The sequence below is a fragment of the Copadichromis virginalis genome, linkage group LG6 (assembly GCF_057382275.1).
Source record: "Copadichromis virginalis isolate Kocher_CV1m ecotype Utaka linkage group LG6, C_Virginalis_male_GT1.1, whole genome shotgun sequence".
Classification (NCBI taxonomy): domain Eukaryota; kingdom Metazoa; phylum Chordata; class Actinopteri; order Cichliformes; family Cichlidae; genus Copadichromis; species Copadichromis virginalis.
Window position 1 is genome coordinate 33,308,797 of NC_140623.1, and position 25,425 is coordinate 33,334,221.

Below are 25,425 nucleotides of genomic sequence, written 5' to 3' on the forward strand. Positions count from 1 at the left end.
CCCAGTCTGGTGCAGGTCTACAATACTTTTCCTGGTGTCCTTCGAAAGCTCTTTGGTCTTGGCCATGGCGGAGTTTGGAGTCTGACTGTTTGAGGCTGTGGACAGGTGTCTTTTATACAGATGATGGGTTCAAACAGGTGCCATTCATACAGGTAACGAGTGGGGGACAGAAAAGCTTCTTACAGAAGACGTTACAGGTCTGTGAGAGCCAGAGATTTTCCTTGTTTGAGGTGACCAAATACTTATTTTCCACCCTAATTTACGAATAAATTCTTTACAAATCCTACCATGTGAATTCATGGATTTTTTTTTCACATTCTGTCTCTCACAGTTGAAGTGTACCTCTGGTGCAAATTACTGACCTCTGTCATCATTTTAAGTGGGGGAACTTGCACAATCGGTGGCTGACTAAATACTTTTTTGCCCCACTGTATGTGTAAGGTCGGGGGGGGGGGGGGGGGGTCCCATTTCACTGCAGGGCAACCTGCATGTGACGAATAAAGCTTTGATTGATTGATTGTGTGTGTGTGTGTGTGTGTGTGTGTGTTGAGGGGGGGGGGGGGGGCGCCAGAGGGAGTGTTTGCCCAGGGCGCCAAACAGGCTAGGACCACCACTGCACACTTTGTAGAGGGCATATGATGTTTTTGTTTGTGGCTATAATTTCTGCTTGCCTTATCACAGTGGGGTGTCGACCACTAATATGGCCCAAAAAAGTAAATTTACTGAAAATGAATCTGAATACTGCCAGTGCTTCAAACAGCATGACTCATTCAGTCATTCACACCCATTCTATTAAACATCCACACATATTCATACTCTGATGGATGCATTGGAGACAACCAACAAACCTCCACTTAGTGGATGTCCTGCTCAACATCCTGAGTTACAGCCACCCTAAATACAGTGTTCTTAAAATGTAATATGGATAAATACTGTTTGTTTTTCCACAAAATTACCAAAAGAATTATGCTTACAGCCTAAAATTACAAAATTACATCCAGCATAATTTGTGTCCCCTTTTTGTTAAAAATATTCAGAATTTAGGTACTACTTAGAATTACTTATTCACTCTTTAACTGTAACTACAGTGTAATTATTTCTATTTCTAAAATATAAGGTGTTAAAAAGTGATACACAATTTACAATTACTTACGCAGCATTTAAAATTACTATTATTATTTCAAAAGTTTTATTCTTCGTTGTGCTTGTTACATTTCAAATGTATTAGAAATGCGAGAAATTTTTCAACCACCATAAACTTAACAAAAGACACTAAGAGCCAGTACCCCATTTGAATACATTTTAATCACTGCAGTGAAATGGTGAAACCCTTATGTTATATTGGTTTCTGTTTTACAGAAAATTGTAAAAACAGCAGAATAACAAAATTAGATTTTTTTTGTTTTGTTTTACTAGCCGATGCAGCTAAAGAGTGAGTACTGATTGACCATCTCCTCCAAGCCCAAGCAGGTATCCCGGTATTTGTCAGTCTGACACTCTTCTGCTGTAGGCCAATACTCAACCCAGGTTCTCTCACCAATTACGTACTCGAATCTGAAAAGAACAATTGAAAGAAAAATTACATTTATTCACTGAAGGTATGATTAATGAATAGAACTCTGAGATTAGTTTAAATATACACCACACACAAGCACAGCCAGACAAACAATATACTTACGTATCTTTTTTGTCATCTCTGTGAATATCTTTATCTGAGCCCATGAGAAGGTAGGTTTTTCCTTGTTCCAGACTTAAAGCTTCTCTGCAATGTTGATAACTGAGAAATATGCGCTGTTTATTCAGTGGACCAACATCAAGACTCCCTGTAATTAAGATATGACAGTTTAGAGCAGTGATTTATGAATGACTGAATGTGTTGCTCAAACACAGTGCTGCTGTGTCCATATACATTCCTAGTTGTATCGTCATAATAGTGTCTTATGTGTAATATAAGTGTTTTGGCAATATGCTTGTGCTGAGTATTAAATGTTAAATTAGAAAATGGGTATCAGCAAGACAAGCTAATCTGGCTTACTGATAGCAAATGGTGTCAACCACTAAATGTACCTCTTAGTACAAAAGCATGCAGCAGTTTTATAAAATGCTCGATTTGTCCTTCAAATTGCCTATTTTTTTGTGGCTATAATAGAAAATAACCATCACTGCTATCTTAATGCCACAAAAAACAACAACTAGTAATTTCTCTTAAAATAGACGTTTAAAGGACGTAGCTACTTGCCTTCTTTGATGGGGTCCAGCACTTTGACTTTGTGACTGTCTGTGGATAACTCTTCTACAATCTCTTCAACCAGTACTTTGTAAGCTGTGGGCAGCCAAAGTATAGTTTTTAGCTTTTTGCATTACTATATCCTATTAAATAAAACTAAATGTAACCCATTTATGTTTGTTTACCAAAGTCTACTTTGCTGGTCTCTGTACTTTCACAAATCTTAGCTTGGCGGTCATCATTGGGGATTTTTTCCTTCTTCTGCATACTGCAGTTCTCTGTAAGTACACAATAGGGACAGGGTAAAAATGCAAAGCTGATGTATACATGTGTGTTGATAGGTGACTGCAGGTATATGAAGGTCAACTACACAACAAATATATCAGTAAGCATTTAATTCCTGCTCTGAGTGTTGTGACTACAGTCTCTAACATAAACCTTTGATTATTTACTGCAAAACAAATTTTAAATCACATTTGCCAAAATAGGCGTCTTTCAGATTTTATAATTGTAGATTTGTGCATACATCTAAAGTTACTAATAGCACCCTAGCTAGTTATGAAAAACAAATGTGCTTTCACAGGCCAGAATACTGCAGTGTGAAAGTATACCCAATGATTCAAAAGCTTGCAGAATCACCTTTAGCAGTAATAAGTAATTGTTTTCTCTAAAATCCGTGTCTCACTTTGTTTCAAGAATTTTAAGTTTGCCCATGTGTAAGTCTATCATATTCTTGCTACAGCATTTCAAATGGGTTGGGGTCTGGACATTAGTCCAAACTATCCTGTTGTAGATTTGCTGTGTGCTTGTGCTCTTTGTCTAGTTGCATGAATCAGTTTTTCTCACGCTTGCATCACGCTTGATCTGATTAGTCAAGTAATCGCAAAAATAATCAGTGACTAGTTGACTATCAAAATAATCATTTGTGGCAGCCCTTATGTATATGTGCATATAAATGGCCGATAAACGCAATTCTGATTCTGATTTTTGCTCAAAATTTGACTTTTAAAATAAAACCTTTACTTTAATAACACTTCTACTGGTGTTTTCTGTACCATTTAAAGTTAATATAAAAATACATGAAAACCTTTTAATTACAGTTTTAAAATAAGCTTATTTAATCAGATTTATATGATTATATATATAATTGTGTTTACCTTCAGCACATGTGCATATGTTATCTCTACAGAGCTGCAGTAGTTTTCCAGCTTCCCTCTCTGGATGGTAGAATTTCACACAGCGTGTTTCTGCATTGAGGGAAAAAAACAAGTATTTGACTGTTATTTTGTGACAGTTATGGTAGATATAACAATGTATATGAAAATGATCGAATAAAATGGCATAGTGTGCCTATTTACATTACACTGCCAAAAGTATTTTGCTCTTCTCCCTTCACACAGAAATTAACTTGACTGACATCCCATTCTTAATCCATAGGGTTTAATATGATGTCAGCACAACCTTTGCAGCAATAACAGCTTCAACTCTTCTGGGATGCTTTCCACAAGGTTCAGGAGTGTGTTTATAGGATTTTTTGATCATTCTTCCCAAAGTGCATTTGTGAGGTCAGACACCAATATTAAGCAAAAAGGCCTAGTTTACACTCTCCAATTTTAATTCATCCCAAACCTGTTCTATTGGGGTGAAGACTGTTGCAAGATAGTAAAGTTCTTCCTAACCAAATTTGCTCATCTATATCTTTATGGACCATACTTTGTGCATTGGTGCACAATCATGTTGGAACAGGAAGAGACCATCCCCAAACTGTTTCCACGAAGTTGGGATGGTGAAATTGTCCAAATATCTTGGTATGCTGAAGCATTAAGATTTTCTTTAACTGGAAATAAGGGGCCAAGCCGAGCTCCTGACATTCCATGAAACTCTCTATGCTCTGTGCTTGCTAATCTGAGGGCCACATGAAGTTAGGAGATCTGTAGCTATTGATTCTGCAGAAAGTTAGCAACCTCTGTGTGCTTCAGCATCTGCTGACCACACTCTGTGATTTTATATGACCTACCACTTAATGGCTGAGTTGCAGTTGTTCCTCATCACTGTCACTTTGTTATAATAGCATTAACAGTGGATTGTGGAATATTTAGTAATATTTGAGGAAATCTCATGACTGGACTTGTTGCACAGGTGTTATCCGATCACAGTAAGAGGCTGGAAATCACTGAGCTTCTGAGAGCGACCCATTCTTTCACAAATCTTTGCAGAAGCAGTTTGCATGTCTAGGCGCTTTTTTTATACACCTGTAGCCATGGAAGTGATTGGAACACCTGAAGAATAACAAAGGTAACATGTTTATGAGACTTACGTTCATAGTATTCATAGACAGATACAGATGCGGGTTGTAAGACGCCCACTGGCATTTCCTGTTTGATTCTAAAAGCAATTTCCTCTGGTCGTGTGTGAGAAACCTGGGAATTGAAATATAGACAGGGAAAAGCATAAATAAAAACCCAGGCAAAGTGGAAAAAAGGGGGATAAGAAGAACGATTGGAGTGATTTCCAACCTTGTCCAAGTAAATGATGAGTGAGCCTCTTTCTGACAGGGCTTTGTTCATCTCATATTTTGATATGGTGCGGCCACGTCCTCTAGACAACTAGAGACACACAAAAAGGCCAAATTTTAAACATTAAGAGGTCTTATTATTTTGGTTAACTGTAACCACATAACATTACCATAACTTCTTACCAAATCCAGGTCTTTTGTTTCAACAGCAAAACCAGTTAGTAAGCCAATATCCAAGATTGACATGCCTGCATCACGATCCCTGTTCTTATACCTGTAGAGAGAATGATAAGAATGATTCAAATGACAGCAGAGTTAAATGGACGGGAACAAAAAAATCCTATTAAGCCAAAACTATTTCTAAAGTGTAGTTTACATTGTACTTACATGACCTCTATCCTAAGTTTGTATATCTTTTCATCTGCATTTGATTTTTCTGAAAGAATAAGGAAAAAGAAAAAATGAGCACAAACAAATAAAATGCCATAAACTGAAGCAAACAGATTTAATGAGATAAGTAAAATAAAAAGAGGAGATAAAGGACATCAAAGTACCTTCTACGAGATCCACTTTGAGGGTAAAATTCTGGCAGTCACTCTCCCGTTCTTTGGGCTTAGCGTAATACAGTGATACCAACTGTTGCATCAGAAAAAGTGTGTTTTTATATTGTGTGATAAATAAGTCTTTGTAATACTGTTCTTTTAAGGTTTAAAAAGCCTTGTCTAGGATTCTGAAATGATCAACTAACAGATAACTTACTGTCACTGTTGCTTCTCCTGTTCCCCTAGCAGTCACTGTGATGTCCTGGTTTATATCGTTAATCTGTTGGGATTAATATGTACAAACACACAAAGATGTGTTTGTACATATTATGAGAAAAAAAACAGAGATAAGCTCACTTTGCTCCCACCGACTGAATTTAAATTGCATTGAATGTCTGTTAGACAGGGAAAAGGAAATAGACCAAAAAGCTTGCAGAGTGGTGAGATGGATTGCCAAAAAGACAGAAACACTAGCAGTACTGAGATTTATTTACTGCTAGAGGACATGTTTTCAGACTGACAAATTGTGCTACATGGTGACTGTGTTTGTGTTGCTTCTTCTCACCTTAGACGTTCTTGTGGCATAGTGGTTGTTCTGATTGAAATTGTACTTTTCAGGTGCCGACCTTCCTGGCAACTTGATGTCCACATTCAGATCATACTGTGGTTCGTTAGCGTTGATCCAGTACTCTGCTACAGCTTGATAGACCATTATAGTAGCCTGGAGAGAAGAAAAGTGGGGGAGATAAAGAAAGGCAAAGGTTATAAGGTGGGATAATATGTATAAAATATCTGCCTATGATATCTTGATTGACAGGAAGTTTTGTGTTACCTGAGTTGATCCATAGCCTCCGCCCACCTTCTGTTGTGCGTTGAACCATCTCACAACAGGTCTGGCATCTTCAAAGTTCTTTATTAAAACAGCAAAGGATGGGAGTAGAGTGTTAAAATAAATTATGGAAAAACATTTTTCAAAGGTACTTTGAAGGCTTTCTAATCTGCTTTTTATTTGGGTATAATTCAAATCCAGTCCAGAAACTTGCCTAATGAAAGAAAATGCAATGTTTTTCATAGTTCATAACGACTCTGTACAAAGCAATGTCTTATTTGTTTTAATTTGTATTTGCACACAATAATAACACAACATAAAAATAAATGTAGAAATTATCTTCATTGAGCTGGAATTTCACAGTTAAATAAATGGTAACTCTGGAATGGTCAGCAATGGTATATAAATACTGTAAAGTAAATTTTCAATGATTTTGTGTCCAAAACCTATAATATTTTAGAGACACATGAATGACAGATGGATGATATAATTTGGACATGCTCACCTGAGACTTGACAAGAGCAAGAAGAGCATAAGCTGTGGTTTCCAAAGTGTAAATACGGCCTCTAGGTACAGGCCAGTGAGATAGCTCTGACAGACACAGTCACACAAGTACATTTTTATTACTATAATATAAAACAGAAATATTTTAGAAAAAATGTAAAAACTTTTTTCAAGTTAAAAAAAATACTGGTATTCATTAGATAAAAGTAAATTGATAAATATATACCCAAATTCGAGTAGGCACACTGGATTTTACTGAGAAGTCAGAAATGAATCAATAATATTCAATAAGTAAAATTTTCAGGAACACAAGAAAATTGATGAGATTTTTTCAGATATTTTATAAAATAGTAAATTTTAAAATTCATGAATAACAAAAGTCATGGTCTTCCAGTCTTCAGTGCTTTTCACCCACTTCTGTCTGTCTCTCCTCAACTCTCTCTCGCTCATCTCCCTCTGTCAGTGTGTGTGTGTGTTCACTGTGTGTCCCTCTAACCACGCCTTCTGTTCCAAGGGAAGGTCCTTCCTCCATTTCCCGCATCTCATGTCCGAACACCAAGAGTTAAAACAATCACCTCGTGGTAGTCTTCAGATGATCGGCTTTCTATTCAAGCTAGAGGAATTCCCTCATTTGTGGCAGAACAATGGCTATCACCTCTGTCTAAAATCAGCCACATCTCCCAGAAAACCAGTTAACATCTCTGTATCCTCCGAACCACTTGAATTATCCTCTATTCTGCAGGTTTATCACAAAATTTCAGAAATTTTCCATAAAGATATACTTTTACTTTCACCACATTGACCATTGAACATTAACTTTTCTCCAGTGTTTCTTTTGGTGGCCAAGTCTGAATAAGGGTTTGGAGCATGTGTCTGCCCTCTCCACTTGTGCTCAAAGGAAAACCTCTCACACCCCTCAAGTTAGTCTGCTGCATTCACTAACAATACCAGGATGCCCTTGGTCCCACATTGCATTTGACTTTGCATTGGACTCTTTTCAACTGCAGGTAACACTGTCATTCTCACCATCCTTGACCGTTTTTCAAGGTCTGTACATTTTGCTGCTCTCTCAAAATTGCCCTTTTAGTTAGAGACATCACAGATTTGGTGAATCATGCGTTTCGTCTGCATGGGATCTCTCAAGACATAATAAGGGGCCCAATTAAATATCCTTTGCCTGGAGAGAGTTTTGTGCCTGGGTTAGTCTTCCCTCTGACTTCCTTCTTTCTGCAGACTAGTGTGCTGACCAAATAAGGCAACCAGGATTTGGAAGCGGCTCTCCACTACACAAATTAGTCCAGGTGGAGCACGCAGCTAACCTGAATCAAGTAAGCCCACAACACTATGACGTCATTGGCTACTAGGCTCCCACTTGGCTGACATTTGAGGCGTTGCTGGGCTAACAACCTCCCCTGTTTCTGGCAACTAAAGGTAAGTGTTCTGTCCACGTGCAGCAGCATCTGCACCACCTTTAGTGCATCTGGAAGGCCAGAGGGTTTGGCAGGGTATCTACGAAACATGTTCGACTTAGAAATGAATCCAAAAAGTTCCCCACCTCTGGTGTCAGCAAATCTGGAGTTTCCAAACTCTTCTGTTGGTAATCAGCTGTTCTGTCTGCGATTTAAGCTAGAGGAATACCCATATTTCAGGCCTGATTGTTGAACAGCAAAGAGTTAGTGTTGTCGGCACATATATGAAGTTTTTATGTTCTGTCTATTGTTGTCACCTCACATTTTTCTCATCTCTGCGCAGGAATCCTGGCTGTGTCTCAGTGAGTTTTTAAGACAGAGAGTTTTCCCTGTAGAGTTTCTGTGGATCTGTAAATATTGCAAACCTGGACACAATAGCTCACAATTCCTTCTGTTGTCATTTTTTGTAACTTTACTGTAAATAAAAGCACTATTGCTGGACCTGTTCTGAGTTCCACATCTTGAGTCCATTTGCACCATTACCAACCATTAATGACAAATTTTTTTTTCGTATTTTAGCCTATGGTTATGTCCTGTATGTATGAGAGGAGAACAGGGTAGCAACTGAAAAGCACTGAAAAAATCCTCAAGAATATATTTTTGCAGTACAGTTTTCTTTTTCACTGGTTTTTGGAATTCACTGAGACTGTAATAATCATAGTTACATTTAACTGATTGTGCAAACATGTGCGGTGTGTATGTGTGTGTGTGTGTGTGTGTGTGTGTGTGTGATCGTGCATGCGTGTGTGTGTGTGTGTGTGTGTGTGTGTGTGTGTGAACATACCTGGGGAAACAAACTTGAATAGGATCTCTTTGTTCAATTTGTTTTCATTAGCCAGTGCATATGATGTCATAGCCACAGCATAAGGGTTGGTGAGGCTGGGCAGGCGCCTCTCCAGGTAGGCCACTGCTTTGTCTATACTGCCTGGGAGACTCTGGGCAGATGAAAAAAGGAAAAAGAAAGGAAGATAATGAGTGACAGGAAAACGGAACATAATGTTCTTCATCCTTTTGTGAGCCTACAGAACATGTTGGTGAAATTAATTAAATTCTGTCTGTTTTTGCTGGTCTGTGGTTTAAATCTTCAATGCAAGTGCAATAGAAAGTATCACCGTTTGATTATTTTAGATACTTTGTAACAACAATGTTTGCAGGTGAAATACTCACATTGACAGTGTCGGAACATATTGAGCGTGACTCTTGCATTGCAATGAGGCAGAAAGCTGTCATGGAGGCGTCTGAATCTAAGCCGGCCACATCACCCTACAGATGAAGCACAAACATATTATTATTATTTCTAACAGAACTTTTTTTTAATATTTATAAAAGCTGATTGGCAGTTGTATAACTGGTTTCTCATTTAGTTATAAGTTATTTTGTATTTTAAGTATAGATGAAGAACTGGTGTTAATGAAATCAGTGCACTCACATTCATCTCTCCGTGGATTACAGCTGTAAATTCTTTGAAAACACCATCAGGTTGTTGTCCTCTGAGAATAAGGTACTTGACAGCATCACAGATTACATTATCTTGTATTGCAACCAGATGATGGGCCATTGCAAACACCTTGGCAACATAGGCAGTCAGCCTTATAGACAGGAAGAGGGGATACAATAGCTTAATATAATTTATTTGCCCTTACAATAAATTGGCTTTGCAAAATCAGAAATTAAAGCAGCATGTGCAAAATATTATGTATGAATTCATGGATGTTTGTGGGTGCCTCACCAGGTGCTAGCTGGGCGAGAAACAAATGCAGCAAACGATCCATCATTTTTACGGAAGGCCAACTCGTTTGTGTAACCTTGATGAAACAATTAAAGAAATAAAACAATCTTTTTACTTCACTGCTATTCAACTTGCATCTGACTCTTATCAATTAGAAACAATTTTGAGGCGCTCTGTGTGTTTATTGTGTTACCAAAGAATTCATGTACATCTGTGAGAGCCTACCAGTTTTTATATGTTGGAGAGCTTCATTACGTTTCTGAAAGCCCACAGTTTCCCATTGGTTGGTTTTATCCAAATACAAGGTTGCAATAAGAGGCAGGGTCATTGAGATCATGTTCTGCTCTCCACAGCCCGAGGGTTGTCTGATTAGAGTGCCCATTGAGTTTCCGCCAATGGCATTCTCCACCAGCTGAGATACTTGTTCTCTCCCTGCATGCATACACATACAAAAAAGGTTCACAACACCCATTAAGGTAGTCAGTCCCGAATGTCAACAATAACAATATATAATAGAAGCTTCAGGGTGATATAGCCACTGAATCACATAAACTGCATAAATATTAAATATTTCTCACCTGTCACAGAGATCTGTGTGCTAGTAGGTGTGTTTGGAACCAAATCTTTCCTTTTAATTCCACTGTTAAGAACTTCGTTCTGTACACCATCTAAACAGAGAAAAAAAGGTTTTATTAAGGTGAAAATCAGTGTGTGACTGAATAATTAGAATCTAGCTTTTTAATAGATAAACTCACTTTCTCCTTTCTTAACAGGATCTAAAGTCACAATCTTTGGATGTTTAACCAGCACGCCCTCAGGCTGGAAAACAGACAAACATTGGAAGTCATCATTATTTTAGCAAAGAAAAGTGCAGTAGCTACAAAACAGGAAATAAATCCATAATTAAATTAAGTCCTCCACAGTTTGTCCTTCTAAGCCTAACTGCAGCCTTTATGACTAAACTCAGTTTAACTTTGTATTCTTGTTGTGTGAAGTGAACCTCTCTCGATGTGTGAGAGAAGTAGCCACAGCAGCAAAAATGCAAATGATGTTAGTAGTCAACTTACTATTGCAGCTATAAAATGCGTACTTTGTAGTTGCAATAGATACTGAAAGTGTGCTGCTGAGAGGCAGATAATAATTAAGTGACTGTGGTGGTTTACAATGTTATGTTATGCACAGAGTATTTTTCCTTACAATATATAAAATATAACATAATATAAAATATAACATCATCAATATTGGTATGAAGCTGAAACTATTTTCAAGATGACAATATTTTTGACGTGTCGTTTTATGAACATTACAAAAATTCTCAAGACAATTCTGTGATATCTGGCATGATGTGGTTAAGTGGCAGGATCCTCAACACTGTTAACTAAGTGTTGATGTTTTGAAAATCCTTCACTTAACTGTCTGGTTGCAACATTTTGGCCATCTGTAAAGCTTTAGATGTCTGACTTAGCTTGAACTGTCAGGTCTATTTAAATTTCAACAACATCATTATCTATTTTTAACTATACGTAATTATTAAATATTGTTCCCGTGTAACTTTAACCAAGGTGACAGACTTCCTGCAACATTAACCATATTAACCTGTTATTTTAATTCAAATCACATAGTTTTTCTAACTTGACCTAAGTCACATTTTAAATAAAATCCCTTTTACAAAATAGACACAAAACAAGCAATGAACTAAAAATGCATTTGACCAGTATGATTATTGATAATATTTTTGATGATTTCTGAGATTGTTAAGGGAAATTTTTTGGCAGTAATAATCATGTAGTGATTAGAACAAAAGATCAACACATATTATTAGTGTACAAAATTATCAGTCTGATGTTTGGTCTGGGATTGAGCCAGACTCCAGTTGTTGTTTCTGTCTGTTCCTTTTTGTGCCTAAACCTCAACAAACAATAACTTTCAAATTATTTTATTACTACCTTTACTACAATTTTGAAAGGCCTGTTCACATTCAGATAAGACATTTTTTGGTTTTTGTTTTATTTAATAAGAAAGTGATATTGAACACATTTTTGGGCATCCAAATAGCAAACATTGGTTTTCTTACCACCACCCGCAACATCTTCATGATGCCATCATTGAGAAATGAGTCCTTAACAGCTGCTTTAACCTCAATGCGCCGTTCTCCCTCCTTCATGGGAATAATGACGAAGGGGACAGATCGTGTGGTCTCGGGCCCAACAGTGACCTCCTGGCGATACCTACCACGTTTGGAAGCTGAACTGCACACGTGCTCCTCCTCAGTCAAATCAATGCGTACCTTTATAAAAGAAAAACAGCAATGACAAAGTTGGAGAAGAGACTGATCATGTGGTGTTTCAAACTGGAACAATACAAAGATCCTGATGAAATACGGAGATTTTTTTGAGCATTCCTTTAACTTTCGGCAATTTCAGTTACTCCTTATTTACAGAAAACGAAGGTAATAAACTCAACATGAAAAATGGTAAATGGTAAATGGCCTGCATTTGTATAGCGCTTTACTCAGTCCCTAAGGACCCCAAAGCGCTTTACACTACATTCAGTCATTCACCCATTCACACACACATTCACACACTGGTGACGGCAAGCTACATTGTAGCCACAGCTGCCCTGGGGCGCACTGACAGAGGCGAGGCTGCCGGACACTGGGGCCACCGGGCCCTCTGACCACCACCAGAAAAAGGGATCGTACTCTTCAATTTTAGTAATATATGATAAGCCTAGATAGATAGATAGAATCGTTTTACTTTGAACATGTAATTATGACTAAAATAACAAGAGAAAAGAAAAACTTAATGACATTAACTTTTTGTGAATATCTATCAATATATATATCTTGTCTACACAATGTTTATGCTCGAAAAGGAGTAGGATGAAACTTACACTTTTTCTGTTCCTACCCCCTTGATTGAAATTCTATTATTTATAAATCAATATTCAAAATTCAGCATTATATAATGTTTAACTATATACAAGTCTACACTTATATATAACACACAAATTAAAAAAATTCAAGCTCATGAACCAAAACAACAACAAACTACATTTTTACATAAAATGAGCAGACTATGGTTAACACGCACTAAATTTCTAAGCTTTGTTAAAATAATCTCTTTAATAATCAGTTCTCTTTTTTTCAAAGGATTTTGAGAACACAACATGAAAATGCACATAATAAACTGCACAAGATGACACTTTTGAACACCACTGTGTTTCAGTCCAGTAATTACTGTGGTTCTGTACTTACAGTGATTCGATCAGGGCTGTAGTTGTGGAGGATTGCTTTAATTTCTATCTGCTCTCCACGGACAGCAGAATAAGGCAGCCTGAGATCAATGAAGAAATCCTTCTTGACAATGACCTCAAATGGATCACCCACACAGATTCCTTAAAGAAAATATGCAGAAAATAATGACATTTTTAAAAAAAAGTAAAGGGAAGGCCAAAAAAAGCCATATTTTAGTCACCGAGTCCTCACCGTGAGTTCTTGACAGACTGATGCCGGTGAACTGCCAGGTTGTGATTGAATCTTGCAAAGGAACATTTTTCACAAATGATGTGGTGTCACTGAAACAGAGAAAAATGTTTACAGTCTGAGAGATGTTAAGATGTAACTTCATTTGTATGTGTTTGTGATTTACAGTCACTCACCAGTTAGGTGTGTTTCTAGGGCAAGGAGGCAATTTGATATCAGACCAGAGCCAACTTTCTGGGAACTTGGTGCGAGTAACAATTTCATTGCTGTCCATGAAACTGTTGTCTTCTCCTTCACCTGGATTTTGTTTAAAAATGATATAATTTTGTGAATTTTATGACAGGTAGTATGAATGAGATAACCCCTTCCCATTTTGTTTCCATCTCTTACTGCGAGCCAGTTTGAGGTCTTCCTCCCTCTTCTCTGCTCGAAGAGTTTCCACTGCCTTGCAGCAGCGCAGGAAAGCATCACGGCAGCCTTGACCATCAACAATGTACTCGCTGCGGACCTCACAGGTGTATGAAAGGGGGGTTTCCTTCATGCCATCCAGACAACACTCAGTTTCTACTGGGTCTGTATAATTTTTTACTGAAAACAGAGACGGTTGTGGAAGAAAGCATGAGAACTGTGATTCACTGTAAAGTTCCAAACATATATTTTTAAATATGTCTTTTTGTAAAAAGAAAATATTTTAATGAAGTCAAAAGCATAAAATAAATGTTTTATTTTTCTTTTTGTCTGTTGTATATATATATATATATATATATATATATATATATATATATATATATATATATATATATATATATATATATACTTACTTATTAGGGGTGCAACGATATTCGTATCGATATTGAACCGTTCGATACAGTGCTTTCGGTTCGGTACGCATATGTATCGAACAATACAACATTTGTAATTTATTTTATCAACTTTCCTTCTGACGATGCTGTCTGTGTTGAGCGCTCAGTGAATCTGCGTTCGACTACTCCGCCTAGGCTGCACTGTCGAGCGCAGATCCACTGAGCGCTCAACACAGACAGTATAGACAGAAGGAAGAGCGCAGGGCACCTCCCCCACCCTCATTCAGATCTGGCGTTTGGAATTATTTTGGTTTTCATGTGACGTATGACCCTGAAGGTAAGTGAGTCATGGACTAAAGTAAAACAGTATGTTGGATGTGCCATGCAATGCTCAATTACATGGGTGGGAACTAGTGTGTTAGCGCAGTTAGCTCGTTAACGTGTTGGCCGTCTAGCCCCATGCACGGGGCGATCGGCGGTAGCTCGTTAACGGAGATTTGCCGTGTTGTGGTGTTAAGGTCATTTCAACGAGATTAACCTGAAAGCACTAGTGGGAACACAACGAATATGACTGCACATTTACGCCGACATCATCCTAGTGCAAAGACAAAAACAACAAGCATGCTACTAACTTTAGCCGAGTCATTTAGACAGCTGTTAGCACATGATTCTCCTTATGCTGCTGAGAATATAGCCCAGAAGAAGCGGATAGTATAGCTTTTATTTTGGAAAGAGACATTTCTCTGTAATAAACTCTCTTTTCCAAAGATGCATGATTCCTCAATCAGATACAGGGCTCGCAATATCACTAGCCCGACGTCCCGGAGCTAGCGATTTTTTCAGTCGGGCTACCAAAATCTATCTCTGCCCTGCCCGTCGGGCTATTGTAGGAAGGAAAAATATATGTCAATGCTTTTGCATTCTTTCAGAAATGTAGCTGGGTAATTATGTCATTGGCATCGGTGAGCCACTGTCAATATGTGACATATTGAAGTCGCGTTTGAATTTGCGCTTGTTTTTTTGCTTTCACTTTGCAATCGTGCGAACTGTGTATAGAGAGCGACAGCACTGATCTTTGAGTGATGATAATTTGCGCACCAATTCCTCTGACATCGTCTTATTAATCGTTAGCTTACTATGCAAACATGACAAGTGAAATCTCCCGCAGCAAGCTTAAACATGTGAGAGGTTGATCGCGCAGAGAATCGCTGAGCTTATGTGAGTGCGTGTGTAAAAGCAGCAGGATTTATATTTGACTACGATGACCTGGATGACTGAGAACCTTCACAGACAGATATATATTTCAGTTCTGCTGAGCCAAATAAGACAGGTCAGGGTGAAGAAGTGACAGCCAAAGAAAAGCTTACCACAAAACGGAGAAGTTATGACAAATCAGACTATAAGGCAAAAAGAAAGTGCAGCTTTATGGTTTCATGGACAAAATAATTTCTGTGGCTGCAATATGACGAGCTAAATAACCAGGGCTGCACATAAGTGGTCCGCAGGTGCGCATTCGCTGTCAAAATAAAAAACACGCACAAGGGTTAGGGTTAAATTTAAAAACTGTACTTTTGAGTTAAAATATATATTTATAATTTTAATAAATGACAAATTAAAAAGGCATGAACATTTTTTTTGTATCGAAAAAATATCGAACCGTGACACCAAAGTATCGAACCGAACCGAACCGTGAATTTTGTGTATCGTTGCACCCCTAATATTTATATACTTACATAAGCTGCTTCTGACATCCATTACAGCAGCGTTGCGTTTCTTTCTGTTTGCAGGCTGGCATTTAATTTCTGTAAAATGAGACACAGACAAAATATACCATATCAAACAAGCCTGAATCTGAATTTGGTTTTTATGTTACTAAAATAGAAAGAATATAACACAACCTTTGTTGTTGGACTGTTCAAACATGATAGAAATAATCCTTTTTTTAAGTATAATATTTCAACTTTATTAATATGTTTGTGATGAAGCAGAAAACCCAACATTCTTCAAGGGTTTAGCAATGAAGCCGAAAGAAAAGTATTGTCACCTTGTCTATATGTGGTCTTTGCATCAGTGTTGGACTCAAACAATAGCCCAGCATCAAAGAAGACACCCATACTGTCCTTTCCTCCACCAGGTGTGCAGCCTGTGTCATACTGCTCTACTATGTCCCACACCTACAGGTTAAAGTACAAACACATACAAGAATGTAAATTGAACAGTAAACGTACAATAAGAGGACTCGAATATGGCTCACAAATCTATAAAAACAAATGGGCTAAAAAATAAAAAATGTCTTATTGACATCTTAAAGATTATATTATGACATTGAATTCACTGTCACATTTTAATTTTTTTTTCAAATTTTAGACTCACAATAATCAATAATCTCACAATAATCTCATATGAACACACACTCAGAGCAACAAATAAAACTGGGGACCTACGGGCCACCTGTCGTGTGCCCCAGCTAATGCATAGTTGTTCTGAGGCACAGGTTAGCATGCTTTAACAGCATAACAAGTTTCAGGTTTTGGTATGTATTGTAGAATATTTAGCTGATTTAGAGTTTAGAAATGTGTTATCATAGAACGTAGAACTGTTGTAGAGACACTGACACTGCCCTCAATATAATAAAGGCTGATTGTGTTGTGAACTTAGGAGTAGATTGTAGGGTACCCCTCCCCCACTTGAGCTGTGAAAGTAAAACAGAGAAGAGTTAATGCTGAGTGGAAATTCCCCAGAGGATGTATGGGTGGGGGTCTCAACATTGTAACTGGATACCTGTGGTCTGTAAGGGAGAGGGGTTTTATGACCTCTAGGGAGTTACCTACACCCACAGTGTTTTAACTGTCACACACACACATCCACACGCACACTCACTCATGTGCACACACATACATACAGGTATGCGCACACAGTCACACACAAGCACTCACATAGACACGAGGGAACGCACATGTAGGCATTCATGTGCTCGTGCACATAGACACAGACAGAGTTTGCAGCACACCGTAGGGGGTTTTATGATGGGGTCACTTCTATAAAGCTGGCTGTAACTAACAAAGGGGTGAAGATTTGGAGAGGGAAACCGGCCTCGTCTTCCCTTCTAGAAGTGCATGCTTAAATGAAGATGAATAAAGGTGAATAAAGGTTTTGTGAAATGACTACTGAGTTCCGGTGCCGTCTCTGGAAGTTTCGACGAATAAAAGAACCGGGGTAAAACTGATTTCTCAACAGTATGCAATATGTAAATTAATACAAAATCCAATATGTGCAATTTGTTTACTGAAGCTAAACAATTTATAAAATATAAAAAGCAAAAAATCGAGAAATGACCTTTTTCTGTGTCAGGCGGTGCTTGTTGTTTAGGACGTAGACACCTTTGTCAACTGCAACCAGTCCCACTGTGGCCTCTGGATTTCCTGTGACTTTCAGACCAAACATCTTGCGAGGCTCATAGGCTGGAGCAGGTCGTGAGGATTCCAGTTTCAGCTAAGTGAGGGTGACATGCAAATTTGTATATGTTAAAAAAATAAGTACTACTGTAGAAATGAGTAACATTTGTGCATTTTGGCTGTAAAGATTCACTCTTTCACAGCTCTTGAGTCTCTTACAGTGCCCATGCAGGTGTCTTTTACATCCACCCAAACAGAGTCTGATACCACTTCATTTGAACTTGTATGATAGTATGCTATGATGCGGAACGATGGCAGCATTTCTTTGGTGATTGGTTGTATCAGGGAAATCAGTACTTGGCCTCTTGTCTTATAACGGCCGTATTTCACAAGCTGACCTCTGCTCTGGATCTGGGGAAACACATTTACACATTAATACCTAACACCTTAAGCTCACATGTATGTACTATGACCAGTCGTTGCATCACAGAAAAAATAGCTATATATACAAAAACAAATGAATACGTCTCTCACCAGATATGTGATATCATGATTTTGATTTGGCTGCTGGTTGAGATTGAGGTTGATTTTTAGATTGTCTGATATTTTCAGCTCAGCTGCATCCACACCTGCAAATATGTTTCAATAAATGTTATAGTTTGAACACATCTTTTAGTGCCTGTTTCACACAGTATACTTCCACTTCTACCTACAGTAACAATCTTTATTCTTTTACTTGATGCAATGCTTCTTCAAGATTTTTCTCACCTATGTGGATAAAAGTCCTGGTCTTGCTCTGGTACGGTCTTGCTGTCATCTCTGCTCTTGCTTGTTTATCAGGTGTAAGAATGTTGTCATCGGTCACTGCCTGTAATTAAAGACACACACACATAAGCCATACTAAGCATAAGACAAACATTCATGTGCTTTCATGTGTAACTGTGCAAGGATCAGTCAGGACCTGTAATTAAAGCCCAGCATACATAACCAATGAGCAACAAGTTAAATTAAGTGATAAGCAAGTGATAATCTCTTTCTATGTTATTGTAAAAAGGGGTTGAAAATGATCTTTATTGCTTGAGGGCAGCATTTGTGTGAGCAAGCGTTAAAGTGGGCCAGAACAATCCAAAATAGCATTCTGGCAGCCACTGTGCTGCCCTATTATTATTATTACATTATTTTTATTATTACATTATTATTATTATATTAAGTCATTTTTAATGTTGTCATTATTGTAATTATTATTATTATTATTAGTAGTAGTAGTTTGAGTTGAAGTAATAGTACTAGTAGTAAAAGTAATAGTAGTGGAAGTAGCAAAATGGGTCGTTTTTGTGACAGTTAGGTTATGCACATGCAATGTACACTGAATGTGACGTGTAAAGCAATCCATCCGCAGAGGGATGATGAACATATAATAAATATAACAAATGGATATATAACAAATGTTTGTTTAGTTTTTTTTAAACATACAGATGGTAATAATTGGTGTTGGATGATATTTCTTGCAGCAAGACACTGAGACAAATTCCTTGTTTGTGAACAAACTTGGCAATAAACGTAATTTTGATTCTAATTCTGATGTTTATGCAAAGTTTTGTTTATATTGGCCCACCTGTTAGGGAGCAAATATTAAAAACAGACATAAGGTTATATCTATATATAGATATCTATATATATACATATATATATTTGTGCTGTAAGATTATTGGTGGTGCTGTTGTTGTTTGTTTGTTTGTTGTCTTTTTTGGAATACTCTGTTATTTTTTTTTTTTGAGGGGGGGGGGGGGGTTATAAGCTTTTTGAAAACTTAAAAAAACTTACATTGATTCTCAGCTCGGCTGCATTTCCTTCTGTATTGATGGTGAGCCGAGCCATGCCGTTAGCTGCAGTGAGTCCCCTGACTGCCCCAGGATTAATCACTACTGGAACGTTTTCTGCTGGTGTTTCATCAGGATTTAAAACTTCAATCTGACATCAGAAAAAAGAAACTGAATCATAACACTTTTTAAAGCAATTATAATTTCTTCAAATACCACAACTGACATATCAAAATTATGATTTCAAAGTGTAATATTATATCAGACTATGTAAATGTAAATTAGTGCTTTACCGAAACATCGAAGGACATTCCTGGCTTGAAATATTTTGGAGTTCTTTTAAAGTGGATCGTATAGGGTGATGTAACAATCTGGATACCTCTCAGCTCGGCCTCCACCATTTCACTACCTGTGACAGGGTACAAGAAAATAATTATACACACAAAAACTTGTCAGAATTCATTTGTTTTTCTATTACTCACTTTGTTTTCACCGAAAATAAAAACAAAAAACAGTAATTTCTCATTTCTGACACAGATGGGGTTTTTTTATTTAATTTTTTTTGTTTTGTTGATACTCATATACTATCTCTAAAGCTGATGGACCATTGAAATTAACATATAGGAAAATCTGACCAAAAAGATGGGCTTTCTTTCTTACCACTTTCTGTCAGCACACTGACAGATACAAATATGGCGCCCCCTACAAGGCTGTTGATGTCCCTCTCAACTTTTGTTATGTCTTCCCTCCTCAGTGTCACCTCTCCTTCACCATTTTCAATCTAATTCAGAAACATAAAGATGTTCATGTAAAGATATGTTCCGCAGTTATAGCACAATAATACAGTTTCTGAATAGTAGGAGGTATTTAAATTCTTATGTCAGCATTGCTTTATATGGAAAGGCTAAATCTTAAGTATAAATATGGGCTCACCGGCACTCTCTGAAGAGAGTCTGGAAAACTCTGCTTACTTTGGTCCTTTTTGATGACCCCAAATACCACATAGGCTGTTCCATCCACCTCCTGACCAAACAGATACCTTAAACCATGAAATAAAGATGTGCTTGTGAACAACCAGTTCGAACCCAGGTCAAAATGTAACAACAAACGATCACATATATACTACTTAAATCCACAAAACAATTACATACGTAGCTTTGATTCTGACAGTGAACTCTCTGCTGTTCACGTGGAAGAACTGTGTTAATGGTGTCAGTTTCACCTCAAAACTGGGAAGAACTGCAAGATTAAAATATTTTCTTTGTCAAGTTCAAATTGCTATTTGTATGGCACATTTAAAAACAGTAAAGAAATGTTGTGCAGGTACTGTACAGATAATGGGATGCTCACCATACTCTTTGACCTCAAATTCTGCAGAATAGATTTGCTGTGGGTTGCTCTGGAATTTTGCCACCACTTTCCACAATCCAGTACTAAACACACACACACACACACACACACACACACACACACACACACACACACACACACACACACACACACACAGAGAGAGAGAGAGAGAGACAGATATTAATCAAACAAATAATTCAAGAATTTGTAAAACTGAAGGTAACACATTAATTAGACTGCAGAGTATATTCTACACACAGGATTCACATTGTTATTATTATTATTATTATTATTATTATTATTATTATTATTATTATTATTAGCAATAATAATAATAATAATAATAATAATAATAATAATAATAATAATAGTACTCACCTAACAATTTCACCAAGCTGGAAATCTCCAGAATGAATACCTGATTTTAGAGAGACTGGGTCAAGTGGTAAAACAATGCCTTCAGGTGTCTGTGGAAAAACATAAATTTTCAAAACTAAGATATAAATGAAAATATTAAAAAAATCTAATAAAAAAAGTTTGTGTTTTCGTTGTTTTGCTACGGCTGATTGCAAAATGTCACTTTCAATTCTGAGCCCATGAAGAATAAAACACAATACCACAAACTCAATGGCAATGGAAGCATCAGATTGGGCTGCTTCATCCCTCTCTACAGGCTCCATCTGGGGTGTCAGTGCAAACATCCTGAAATGAACTGAAGGGAAGAGAAGATGTTATTTTTGCTGCTCGGGCAGTGATGTATACATGTTGGGAGGAATATTTAATAAAGAAGTTTGGTTTTCTAATTTAAATTTAAAATATTTCTTAATCAAACCGAGGGAAATATATGACTTTTTTCCTTTCAAATCTTCACTGAAAAAAATTATCAGATGTTCTAACCTTTTTCAATGGGACTGCATGGACTACACAAAACAGCTTTCTAATTTGTGAAAAGTGATGCCATAGTCACATAATTACTGTAACAAACTCTAAATTATTGGAGCAGCACCATGTTTCCTTAAGTTTATTGAATGGCCCTGAAAAAATATTGAATCTGTATTAAATAAAATAAAGGTAGAACTATGGAAGCATGGAACACACGACATGGGAGCTCTAGTTTTCCATTCCAGCTTTATTCACCTCCATACATCAACTGAGCACATCACACCCAAACACAACAAAAACCCCTCCTCTAAGCTTGGGTTTGAGTGGAGCCCTCTAGTGGGTCACCACAGAACTACCCTTGTGTGTGCTGTTTCTCAGTCATGAGGTAGCAGTAGACTCACCTTTGCTGTTTGGTGTATAAAGGGTCTTGTCTGTCTGAATGAAGATGTAACCAGACTGGAAGGAAACCATGACGACTTTCTCCAGGAGGCGGTCGGGGAACTGAGCCTGTAGGTACACGTACTGCTTCGCGTTGGGATCTTTACTGAAGTCTCCTGCAGGGATCTGAAACCAGTATGAAAAGTCTATAAAGACTTGGATGGCATATTCAATGATAATTGAATTTCAATGTAATAGAAATAACAATGATAGTCACATAAGCACTTCTGGATGGATGCAAACTGCATTTCGTTGCCCTGTACCTGTGCATGTGCAATGACAATAAAGTTGAATTCTATTCTATTCTATATGCAGTAAACAAATAATTCAACTTACCGTTACTTTCCCAAGCTGCTGAAAGTCATTTGCATTGTTGAGGGTCACAGATGTTGTTGCCAGCCTTTTAGTTTTGGTTGGATGGTTCATCACATTGATTTCAACCCTAACGTCTCCTCCAGTGCAGTCTTGACACTCCACAAAGATGTTTTCTGCAGTTCCCACCCGCAACAAGTTTGGGGCAGACATCACTTGCCTGCAGAGTGGTGGTAACATAGAAAGATGTTAATGATTTTAGTCTCTGTGTAGATAAACACATGCTGTTATTGACTAAAGAATAAATTATTTATTTATTATGTTATATGTTCATTTTAGACACTATGAAAAACATGTTAATAATTGCTGAAATAATTATTTTTAATTAAAAATTAAAAATGAATTATTATTTTTATCTATTTATTTATTGTATAAAGGTTTTATGAACAAATACTTTCAAAAAAAAGTATTTACCGGCTGTTTTCCCATGTGACCCTTAATTATTATTTTTTAATTTGTGGGTTTTTAAAAAATATTTTTCAAGGTTTTGAGGAAGTGGAAATAGCCAGTATTCAGTAAGAGTGTTACATAGGAATTCTTAATTCCCAGGTTGACAAATGCTATCTTTGTGCTTCTTTGCTAAAGTCTGAGCTCACATTTTTGAATACTCTCTATATATTGCAGTGCAGCCTGATGCCAGTTTGTTGATTCATCATTATTATTCATAGACAATATAAACCATTTTATATCATAAAGTTATTGTAGATTTTGTAATCCTCTTTAAGGTCTGTTTAACATGAGAAGATCATGTCTTGAGTTAGAATATACCCTTTCACAATGTTTAAAACACTTTAGATGCTGTTCTTTGATGTTGTTCTTTCTTTATCATAATGACAGTTCTTTTCCCTATAATATATGACTGGTTGCTTGAAAAGGAGCCACAGTGACAACATAAAGAGATTGTCATTATAAACATCAGATGTTTTAACCCATGGAAAGGTTCGTTTTTTGGGTAAATTCCGATTGGTTATGAGCTATGTGCTGGACTTTAAACACAATCAGTGATCTATTGATTATCTTGAATAAAGTCCAAAACTAAATCAATACATCTTTTCATCATGCTTCTGGATTCTATTTGCTTTGTCTGGCGTAATGCACCACTGTGCAAACTCTGGACAAAGTTTAGGACAACTTCTTGGCATCACTTTAAATACCAGATTACCTTGACTTATGTTACATAAGCTGCAGACCTGGCTGCAGCTTCTCATTACACAAAATAACAAATAAAATTAAGTTAGCAATAAAGTTAGTTGGACTGTGGTTTCATTAATATTTTTTTCCATAAGTTTTTCCTCATTCCTTTTCCTTCAAATACCACCCATGCCTTCTTGCTTAAAAAAGAATGTGAAACTATGCAAAATAAAATAATATATTCATGCAAAAATTCAATTCAATTCAATTCAATTCAATTCAATTCAATTCAATGCAATTAAACCTTCTGCACACATCCAAGATAATGACATTGGCTTTGTTTTGCATGAATTAATTCAACCTCACTGGGAATGTGTAAAAGTACAGCAGGTCTACTTACAATGGAGCTCCATCAGCCACAGAAGTGAGAGAAGCAAAGGCCAGAGAGGCCAGCAGCAGCAGAGTTCTCCTCATTATCCCGACCCTTTTCTGCTGCTAAAGTAAACCGTGGCCGTGCAGCATCCTTCTTTTATTCACTAACCTCCCGCCTAGTGCACTCCCACAAAATGTCTATTCATCCTCTTTCCAAACACATGTACACACAATTTCCCAGCAGCAGGTTGGGAAACAGTTTAGTCCTGATACATATTATCTCTTCTCTAAAGAAACAAGTAAACACTGGAAAATCAATAAAGGTTTACATGTTTAAATAATGTCTTACCATGCAGTTTAGTAATTAGTTCACGGGATCTAGTAAATATTCTTTTGTGTTTTATAAAATGTCATGCTATTGCTCATATTATTGTACTGCCTGTTTTGAATCCACATATCCACCAGTATGTAAAAATTATCAGACAAGTGGTCTGATCAAAACATATTGAGTAACTTTACATGACGTATTTGGCTGGGATTTTTGAAGTTTCAGCAGCAGGGATTTTTTTTTACAGTAAAATCCTGACGCCAATGTATGAGATCTTGTATTTTAGGATTTCAATGACAGGGAAAGAAAAGAAAGCAAAAGGGATCCTGCCTTTACCCTCAGAACAAACTTATACTTCTCTGTGCCACATTAACCAAGGGCATAGAGCACTGTTAATGATCCTCCAAAATGCTTATCATTTAAAGGTGGTGGCATTTATATAATGGTCAGTTGATACTACGCTGTAAAATCTAATCTAATCTAATCTGTAAAAACTATGCAAACTTGGTGCCTCAAAAAAATTGGGTAAAGTTTTACTTAAGATGATTAAGCCTGGGCAACTTACTCAATTTGAGTACACTGTCCAGCCTCATTAGTTCCCAGAACTCAAAAAATTGAGCAAAGTTTACTTAAGATAATTAAGCTAGGGCAACCTATTCATTTTGGGTACACTGTACAACCTTGTCAGTTCCCAGAACTCAAAATAAATATGCAAACTCGTTGCCTCAAAAAATTGAGTGAAGTTTCCTTAAGATGACTAAGTTAGGGCAACTTATTCACTGTGAGTACAGAGTAAAAACCTGTTTCCAGAACTCAAAAAAACTATGCAAATTCGTTGCCTCAAAAAAACTAAGTAAAGCTTACTTATGTCTGTGAAGGTTCTCAGTCATCCAGGTCATCGTAGTCAAAGGAGCTTGCAAAGAAAAGCGTCTGGACTTCTTAAAGAAGTCCAGACGCTTTTCTTAAAGCTCACTTAAGATGACTAAGTTAGGGCAACTTATTCATTGCAAGTATGCAGTATTAAGAATAACTTGATATTCTTGGGAGAGTCATAGGAGAGACGGAGAATAAACTTAACCTGGGTGTCTACTGTCTTGTGCAGTCTGGGAGATGATTGAATGTTAGGGTGGGTACAGCTTCTTCTGCGGTGGGGTCGGGTGGGCTGCCCTGGATCCTGTGGGGCTGGGCGGTCCTGGTGTTGTGTTTAGTATGTTGCTCTGCTTCTTTTGCTTTTT

General features: G+C 37.2%; 1 protein-coding gene across 1 annotated transcript; it reads right to left on the minus strand.

Moving 5' to 3' along the window:
• Positions 1-1,286: 1,286 nt before the first annotated feature.
• LOC146708205 (complement C3-like) lies at positions 1,287-24,002 on the minus strand. The gene is made up of 43 exons (XM_085459975.1): positions 23,891-24,002; positions 22,324-22,519; positions 21,951-22,113; positions 21,285-21,379; positions 21,046-21,134; positions 20,668-20,750; positions 20,469-20,556; positions 20,251-20,356; positions 19,978-20,098; positions 19,611-19,726; positions 19,322-19,468; positions 18,266-18,365; positions 18,032-18,126; positions 17,717-17,908; positions 17,439-17,594; positions 16,147-16,276; positions 15,836-15,904; positions 13,690-13,887; positions 13,476-13,596; positions 13,303-13,391; positions 13,072-13,211; positions 11,890-12,102; positions 10,571-10,634; positions 10,394-10,483; positions 10,041-10,247; positions 9,816-9,891; positions 9,516-9,675; positions 9,254-9,349; positions 8,871-9,021; positions 6,619-6,704; positions 6,117-6,194; positions 5,850-6,005; positions 5,502-5,564; positions 5,297-5,378; positions 5,130-5,178; positions 4,926-5,016; positions 4,744-4,833; positions 4,545-4,647; positions 3,385-3,474; positions 2,413-2,505; positions 2,240-2,323; positions 1,679-1,823; positions 1,287-1,554 (listed from the first exon to the last, which is right to left on the minus strand). Exons 1-43 carry the CDS (start codon positions 23,962-23,964, stop codon positions 1,413-1,415), a joined length of 4,977 nt encoding a protein of 1,658 aa, XP_085316101.1. The 5' UTR covers positions 23,965-24,002; the 3' UTR covers positions 1,287-1,412.
• Positions 24,003-25,425: the final 1,423 nt, after the last annotated feature.